Below are 9,765 nucleotides of genomic sequence, written 5' to 3' on the forward strand. Positions count from 1 at the left end.
AAACATTTTAATCCTATTATGTGATTCACCTAATAGGATAAACATTGGGGTCCATATTTCTAATGACAGTAATTAAACCTCTGTTATGACTAAATGAAACCTCTTTTAAGTGAGTATGTCAACCCACTGTTTACTATACGTATTCAAACTTCAGTCAGTATATTAATGTGAGAAATCAGTGTTTTCCTTCCATAAATCATACAGCCACTTTTTGTTGCATATGTAAACCCAGACTAACTGTATATATTTTCATATATTTTCAATACATTGCCATATTACTCAGGGTCCTTACCATTTAAAATGCCAAATTTATTCATTCCCTGCAGCTGAAACTGTTTCTCCTGCTACAAAGACCTAATGTTGCTACAGCTATCAGAGGGCTGAAAATCTAAATAACATAATTTTATCTCATACCAAGGTACTACACTGAAAATATCTCTATTGTTTTGTGTAATACTGTAGTTTATAATGTTTCAAAAAGAGGAGGTTTTGTGGGACACAAACAAAGTACAAGTTTGTGGAGAGAGAGTCTGTAATTAGGCTCTTCTAACCCCAGCATGAATTAAAGCGTTTGAACAGCACCCAAGAACTCAGGCACAGACAGCAGCACCAGCTGCTGCTGAGAAAACACACACCCTCCTGTCCACATCAATCACTGCTCCCTCTTCAATTCACTCTTCTTCACTCTTTTTTATCTCCCAGCTTTCTCCCCCTTCAGCGGCTCCCCCTGTCATTCACCTACACTTTTTCTTCAACACCTTTCTCTCTCATCCACATTCAGTTCGTTGAACTTTAAGGTGCAGTGCAGTTAGCAGAAACACTGAGGCGCTGCCCTCTGAGTTTCTCCTGTGTTGCTGAATATTTGATGTGACCTCTGGGTTGTCTCTCTTTAGATGGACCCTGTCCAGAAGGCTGTGATGACGCACACCTTTGGGCCACCTATGGTGAAGACAAAACGGCCAATCATCTCCTGCAACGTCTGTCAAATACGCTTCAACTCAGAGGTAGGAAAGCTTAAAGAGCTGGAATGAAGGGTTTGCTTTTATAGACAATATCCTACTAACTGACTGGTTGCTAAACCCTCAAAACAACAATAGCCCAAGCCTAGATTAACAAGCTGGAATTGTTCTTCTTCAGGCTGCGAAGGGAACATACACAGGGGGCACTCTGAGGCATTTGCCTGGCTGTTTCTTTGGATATATATCTACAAAACACATTTGATGTTTTCTTTTTTTTTCATTTAGAATCCACCTCCAAGCCAGAGTTGAATCAACAAATCAACTTGCCTCACACACAGGTCTGCACCTCGCACACTGGTGCATGAGCCTCTGCAGTTTAATGATAATCCCTCTATGCATAGGTTCAAAAATGCATTTACATAATTACTGCCAGCTTAAATTCATGCAGGTTACTTTAAAAAAAAAAAAGAAATTCACAACTAGCACATCCAATGTGTAGTTTTATTTCCCCACTGTGTGGAAGCCAGTCCTGGATGCTACTAGAGGTCAGGCTAAGTAACTAGCTCAATCCTGCTCCATTGTCAACAGATAACATTTGCTAAACGCAAGCCCTTTATTCTTGTAAAAACTGAAAACTATACAACACTACAATTTCTACCATTTTAAAACATAGACAAGAATTTAAGTTAAAAAGCCAAACAGGGTCAAGATGGCATTGAATATGACTTTGATCTTACATTTATCCTTTTAAAACTAATAATATTCATAAAAGGACAAACTAGCTCTACATAACAAAATACAAAATACAAGAACATAGCTGGTTCTTTATTTCCATGTCCACTATATGGATCATCACAGGTGAGGAAGCGCTAACATTAGTTTAATTCGCTAATGTTGGCTTAATTAGCTAGCTAATAAAATCGGCCACAGTCGTCATTCCAACATGCAAAATTGATCAATGCTATTGTCTACCTCTGTCTGATTAATATTTGCATTACATTTGGATGGAAACCGGGCTATTGACAACTGATTTCATAATTTCCAGCAAAAAAGGAAGAATTGATGCATACGTTCCATCCATTTCCACCTCCCAAAGCCGGTGGTGCTAATTCACAAATCACCTGCCAACTGACAACTAAACAACTACAGAAGAGGAGGGTGCAATGCGATGATGTAGAATGGCAGTCAAAACTCAAATGATGGAAAACGTATGTGTAACACATGTCAACACGTTTTCCACCTCAGTCAAGCGTTTACACTCAGCTTTTTTACGCACATAAAAACAGCCGAATGGAAACACACTCAATTGTTTCAAAAAATAACAAAGAATTTCAAGCGGTAAATCTGGCACTATTATCATTGTGAACTGCATTATGTGGCCTGTCAGGACTGAAAGCTAGACAGGCACAGTAACCAAAGGGTGTGGAGCTTAGTGAAGTCAAACTGATTAAAGAAAGCCTGTAAGGAAATTTATGTAACTTTAGAACATCCTATGATATTTCCTAGAGGTCCAGAGCCCTACACCTGCAATCTGGTCTACACACATGAAATCACGACCTTAAAAGTTAGTTAGCTAGACTCAAAGTTAGTCGGTGATTGACTGTGCAGCTGAAGCAGGTGAAAACATGGTTCACAGATTCGCAGCTCCAATTTTAGCCTCTCCAGAAAGGAGAGTAGGGGGAGGAAGATAGAGGAAAAACCCTGCTTGTGTACAAGAAACCCGCAGTGTAATTTTGCCACTCTTCTCAGAAAAGACCTGTAGAGAGAGTTTGTTGAACTGGACTGTGTCTGGATTGGAAAACATATTTCAGGTGTTGATAGAGAGGTTTGATGAGGTTTTAATGGAGGCTTGTGAGACATGTTAGGGTGAAGCAGCAGGATGAACTCCAACTAACACAAGCGTGTCCTTAAAGCTGATGGGGCACATTTTCTGCATTTCACTTGTGACAGATGCCACTATATGCCAGCATGAGGCGGAGGGGCTGAAATAGAAGAGGCCAGAGGTGATGAAACTTTAGAGGAATGATTTGAGTGTCCCCATTAAAGAGGCAGTAGTGTTATCTGAAGTCGAAAAACAAATGATAATGTGGACATCCAAAAGCCAGTTACTGGGTGACATGATTGACGTGTTATGGGTGGAAATATTTGTGATCTTCGTGTCTTTCTGTGCATGGAGAAAGAAAGAATCTAGATTGGGCATTTCCACAACATGGTCCACAACATTTCGGATCAATCTGATCATGAACAGTTTTTATGTGATTTCACAAATTGTCCCCCAACAGCTCACAATCATTTCTACAATCAAAAAGGTAAATTTCCTGTGTTGAATATGTAGTGCAGCTAAACATCTAGGTTATCATCAGTATTCATCAATATTAAAAGGGCTTTTATAGATGGAAAGATCTTAGTGTTTATGACCGACCACTGTAACCTCTGACCTAACCATGGGTAGAAATCAAACAAAACCCTGATATTCAAGCCTGGCTAAAAATGTAAATGCATTCCAGTGATGAAGTGTTAAATACTTGTACTCTAAATGCAGTGGTGTGTAAAGGACACAGACAGGGAGGGAGTCATCTGAAACTTGTGTAACACTGCCCTGTTCTCTCTGTGAGAGGCCGCTTAATTATATCTCCGCTGCTCAGACCTGCATGTTCTCACATGGTCTACATGAGCATGGGGTACATGCGTGCTGAGTGCTTTTTATTTACTTCAGCGGGTTCGTATTTACATAGAGGTTGTGAGTTCACTGAAATGTACATGTATGAAAATGTTTTGGGCGAGTGTCTCTGGCTCGTGTCACGTCTGTGTTATGCGGTGAGATGTCTAATACTGAGCCACCTGTTTGTCCAGCTTGCTGTTTTACTCGTGAGCCGTGGTGTGCATCTGCTCTCCTGCAGCTCCACAGCACTTTCCACAGTAACCTGAGAGACTGGGAGCTCAAAGCTCAGTGAACATTCTTTAATAATGAAGGAATACTCTGCTTACAGTACAGTACTTGGCTTACTCGCGCCGTCTGGGCTGTGCTATAGTTCAAAGACAGACAAACACTCATCATTTTTCATCAAGTATCCTTCAGGTCATGAGCCACCAAAGAATATTAAAAACACCAACGTTTTACCTTATGTTTATGTCTGCAGGAGGCCAGTGTTAAATGGGAATACTCAAGTACTTAAACAAAAGAGGCAGATTGATTAATAGAGGCCATCAAGAAGCAGGTGCCTCTCACTGATACTACACTGTAGACCCACATATGTTGTAATTACAACATTGCAATTCATTTCAGGCCACAGAGGACAGATTAGCCTGCCAGTGTTCGGCTCAGCTCTGCTGCAAGGCTGACGTCACACCATGCTGCATTAGCCACCGTCACCACTGCAGTACCATACTGGAGACCTCTCTCTCTCTCCCTCTCTCTCTCTCTCTCTCTCTCTCTCTCTCACTCTCTCTCTCTGTTCAATCCCCCTCTTCTTGTACCTCTCAGGCCCACACCAAATCATGTTTCATTCTTATCGCCTGTCTACTCGGCAGCTTAGTTTGCTCACCATTTTCCTCATCAGTTTTCATGTTTCTGTTTCCCCCTCTGTGGGGTATGGTGTATCATCTGTCCCCTCGCCTTCTCTCCACCTCTCCAGCTTCTTCCCACCCCCTCTTCCTGTCGCTGCTGCCTGTACCCCATACAGTAGATTTGGCTGCTAGACCAGCTCTCTCTGCTTTCTGTGCCTTTGTCACTTTATAGATAAAACATCAAAGCACATCCTGCTTAGAGAGAAAAGGGATTTCAGGGACATTCACTTGCTCTCATTTTCTCCCCATTACATCCCATCTCTGCTTCCTCATTCATCTTAATCCCCCTTTCCACAGCTCTTTCGTAGCTTCTCTCAGTTCATTTCACCTACTATGCTGAACATCATTTATATTTTATTGTTATTCACCTTTCCTGTTAACGGCAATCATCAGATGCCTTGATCTTGTTTACATCCTATTGTCTCTGCGGCATCCCACCCCCACCTCTGAGGCTGTCAAGCTTTTTATGCTTGAATTGATGGCGACCCTTCATCGATTTCTTAAGACCTGACACTGAAGGTCACACGGAGTGAAAGTATCAAAGCTCAAGTGAAAAAAAAAAAAAAAGAGCTGCAGAAAGGGAGAGGAAAAGTAGAAGGACAGCTGCACAAAGTGTGGACTGCAAGGAGAAGAAGAAGCATTGAGTATTTCTCACTTCTGAGCTCTGCTGTCATTTGTTCATCGACTTGTAGGGCTTCATCTCCTTGTCTAATTGCAGGGCTTTGGGAAACAGCAGCCAGAGGAGTTGGGTTACACAGGCTGAGCTATATCTGCCTTTCTGTCATCACCAATCAGGATGAGGGCTATATGGGTAACTATCATTGGCAGTTAATACCTGAGGCTTACAGAGGCATCCCGGACACGTCCCAGTGGTCCCTTTGCCTCAGTGAAGGGCCCCACGGCCTTGTTGTTGACATAATGAAACCTCTCTAATCCAAGCAGGTCTCTGCTTGTGCATACACATGCAAATACAGTCACACACACAGTCTTGTATTACTGTATTAGTGAAGAGCCCACAGGAACTATATTTGTGCCCTGACACCTCACACCTTCCCTTGATTTCACCTGATGCTGACATGCACATGACTCGGGGGGTAACCCTGATTTCCCAGCCCAGTATCTCGAGGAAGGATTTTCATACATGGACGGTTTGATGCCAATGTTCAGTGCCGCAGCAGGAAGTAGTGAGCCTTTTGTGCAGGCAGGTGGAAAGTAAGGGCATGGAGGTTGGATTGGCGTGTAGCGCGTAGTGTGAAGCGTGTAGAGAGAGAGAGAGTTGGCACCTGGCACACACCTTTTTAATCATAACCAAAATCTTTCTCTAACCTTAATCATAACATAGTTACCATGCATGAATGGCTTCAGATGTACAAAACATGCTTTATTGGGCAATGGAGTTGCACTTCTAGTGTCATCATTACTTAAAAAAAAAAAAAAAACTCTCACAAATGCATGTTTAATCCTAATATAGAATTTGTCTCCCGTTAATTTAAGCTTAACTCTGATAAACCGCAACCCAAACTCTACACCCACACTAAGGACTTACAGAAATATCCACACCTCTTCATATTTCCCATTTCCTGATCCTCTTAAGTGCTATCATACAAGGACAAGCAGGAAAACACACACTCATGGATACAATCTGTTCTTGATTTGCTGCATTTTTTTTCTCTCAGTAGCTGCCAGTCAACTGTCACTGGCCGCCACCAACCCTCCAGCCCATTTTAGATAATCCCACCACTCAATAATCATCATCAGCTCAGCAGGGCAGTTCAGTGATTACACCAGTAGTGAAGGAAGGCGAGAATGTTCTGGAGGCTACTCTTCCCTGACAGCCTCATCAGCACATGGGAGCCGCAAACCAGCAGCCGTTTACTGTAATGCACTGAAAATGAAGGGTGCCAAAATATATGTCAGAATTTATGAGTAATTCTTGGATTAATCTTTGGGGGAAAAATATAGGGGGTTTGTTTAGTTTAACATTTATTAATGCCAAGAAGTCAACTCGGTTAGAAACCTGGCGATGTTAGTAGGTCACTAAGATGTTCAGTTCCTGCTAAAGAAAACACAAGTTCACATGAGGAAACTGCACGGCCACCGTTTCCTCACAAAAAGGGAATCAAAAAAAATAACCAACATGGTGAACAAAATGAAATGTGCTCTTGAAAGTGACAATAACATACTCCTGCACATATATGATTCAATGTAAATGAATTTCATGTAGATCTCTGATGTATCTTATTCTTCTGCCAGAGCCAGGCAGAGGCCCACTACAAGGGCAACCGCCACGCTCGAAGGGTGAAGGGGATCGAGACATCTAAGACAGCTCGCCTCCAAGATGGCGACAAGCAGCACCCTCCCCCTACTGCTTCGCCCTCCCCACCAGGCCCCTCGCCATCCAGCCCTGAGCCTGATCCTAATAAGCAGGGTGAGCATCACCTGAGACATATGATATTACACACACACACTAACACACATGAATCTACCACAAAATGGCACAGATGCTCCACACAGCTGCTGCTTGGAGCGATAGAAACCAGATAACCAGAGAGGAGTGTCGGTGCCCTGGTGATTATTTAAGAATATCTACACTAAGTTACTGCTAATGTGATTAATCAAAACTTGTGATTCAGCGTGTATCGATAAAAGACTTCCATTGGAATAACTTTTTTTTTTCTTATCGTTAGAATTCAATACTGAGTTGATCTGAAGCAAGAAAAAAAACATGTAAAAAGTACAGCAGTGAGTGATCAACCTTGTCTAGCAGCACACTGGGCAGGTACAGATGGACTTGCACAACTATGTGTTCGAGCTCAGAGAGGCAGAGATTCAAGCACAGCACTACGTCATTGTTTTCACACTTTCATATGATAATCAACAAGGTCAAAGAAGGTATTGTACACTGGACTACATTAGACAAATCATTTACTAACCTTAAAACTTTGTGCTCTTTACAGATGTCACCCAATCCTGTCCCAACTCTAACGAGTCACCTTTGACCCCCAGCCGCCTCCCAACACCCACACTGAGCTCAACAGATGCAGAGTGTCCCCTCTTGACTTCTGTAAGCTCGCCTTTGCCATCCTCCCCCACAGCAGCCCTAAGTACACCCCCTGCAGATCCAGCAGTGGCTGGTCTTCCTGACACCCCGTCCCCAGCACCCAGCCCGTCCTCAGGAGAGTCAGAGGAAGAGAAAGCCAAGAAGCTTCTCTACTGCTCCCTGTGCAAAGTAGCTGTTAATTCCCTCTCACAACTGGAGGCACATAACAAAGGTAACTCCAAAACAGCTTTGTCAGAGAGCACATTTCCATAAGCACATCACACCACAGAGTACGCACAATCTTGACAGAATTAAACCTATGCATAACTAGAAGTAACTTCAGAAACCCTATAATGTGGCTCTTTAGAGGGAACTCTGCACTTTTTGTATTTTAAGCTTGAAAAACTAAAGCAGGTGCATTACTGCCACTTAGTGGTGATAATGGAAGGTTAATAACTGGGTGGCTTTGGGCGACCTAATGGCCGGGTGGCTGCGGTGCATACCACATGGGCGTAAGCAGCCTCCCTGCCGGACCATTTGCTGCATGTCACTCCCCCATTTTCTCGCTCTGTGTTTCGTGTCTGTCTACACTGTCGCTGTCAAATAAAGAAAAAAATAGAGAAAAAAAAATGGATGGTTTGAGTGCAGATAGTCAGTGATAAAAACCTCACTGCCTAACACATACACTAACTTTTGTCTCAGGACAGATATGTTTTATAACATCAACAGTTTCAATTTGTTCTCAGAGCTTTTAAACAACCAGTAGTTTGAATCTGAATAATCTCACCACAAAGTCAATTTAGTATTTCATTTTTAGTATTTAGTATATGCGCTACACTGTAACATAGCCCAGATTGCCACCATAGAATAGACCTTTCTTTTTATTTTTTCCAGGTACCAAGCACAAAACCATTCTGGAAGCTCGGAGCGGACTGGGACCTATTAAGGCGTACCCACGCTTGGGTCCTAAACCCAGCCCAGAGCAGGGAGGGGAGCTGTCCTCTGACCCCAACACTCAGGAACGCACCTTCCACTGTGAGATCTGCAACGTCAGAGTCAACTCTGAGCTGCAGCTCAAACAGGTGAGAAACCCACTGACAGCCCCAAGGACCGTGACAGAATTATTTTCAGAGCAAACTCAATATCCTTTATCTATCCTTTTTCTTTTTTTTCTTTTTTTTTTTGTGCTGCAGCATATATCTAGCCGGAGGCATCGTGATGGAGTTGCAGGGAAACCCAATCCTCTTCTCAGTCGGCACAAGAAGCGCACAGACTTTATGGTAAGGATTTGGTTCGTCTCTCTCACTGTCTACATATTCCATGTTTGTCAGTTCTCCCCCATAAAAGCATCAACATAAGTTCAGTGTCTCATTTTCTTATAATCTTCCTTGACTTTCTCAAAGGAACTTCCAAAAACTCTGGGGGCTGGACTTTTACCAAATCCTCTGGCTGTTGCTGCAGCGATGGCAGCCGCAGCATCCTCGAATCAGCTGGCACTACGCCCTCCAGGCCCGACCTCCCACCCTCACCCTCATCACCACCTCCTACAGGGAACACCCCTCAGCCTGCTGAGGCCTGCCCCAGGGCCCATCCGCACCACGCACGGGCCAATCCTCTTCACTCCTTACTGATTGGCGAGAGAATGAGGACGAATCAGGAAGAAGCACACTGTGAAGTGGAGGCCTGCAACCATATGCCATCAAGAGCCAAATCAGCTGCTGTGGCTCCAACTGGTGTTTCATTATAAGAAAAGGAGCCAACATGAATACGACTCTTCATGGTGCATACTGTAGTTGCAGACCACTGCTGTTATGTTAACAGAGAAAGATAAACTGACAAATCTCAAACATTTCAAAGAGACTGTATGTTTCCATCTTCCCCAGTTTTCCTTCATTGCTCAACTATCTGCCAATCATCAGACTGACTCTGCAGATAGTTTGAGAAGGAACTTATGAACCAGTTTCTTTCAAGCATGGACTTCTTTGAGCATCCTCCAATCTGCAACTGATTAAATAAATTACATTTATTTAATCATAATAATTTAAATTGTCTACCGTATGATCCACTGTACCTGACTGAAAACCCTACCTCTCTTACGTTTTTAATGTTCATCTCTGCAAGGAGTCGTTACATATCCAAAGCATTAATGTTATCAAAAACATGTCTGCTGGGTTAGATATAGTAGTTGCCTCTGATGTT

At 42.9% G+C, this 9,765-nt stretch overlaps 1 protein-coding gene across 1 annotated transcript; it reads left to right on the plus strand.

Moving 5' to 3' along the window:
• Window positions 1-893: 893 nt before the first annotated feature.
• On the plus strand, window positions 894-9,197 carry znf385a (zinc finger protein 385A). The gene is given in 6 exon segments (XM_022745468.1): window positions 894-1,004; window positions 6,780-6,958; window positions 7,596-7,798; window positions 8,461-8,648; window positions 8,760-8,832; window positions 8,926-9,197. Coding segments are annotated over 6 exon segments (1,026 nt in total).
• The last annotated feature ends 568 nt before the right edge of the window (window positions 9,198-9,765 follow it).

The sequence above is a fragment of the Seriola dumerili genome, unplaced genomic scaffold (genome assembly GCF_002260705.1).
Source record: "Seriola dumerili isolate Sdu_G_001 unplaced genomic scaffold, Sdu_1.0 BDQW01000088.1, whole genome shotgun sequence".
Lineage (NCBI taxonomy): Eukaryota > Metazoa > Chordata > Actinopteri > Carangiformes > Carangidae > Seriola > Seriola dumerili.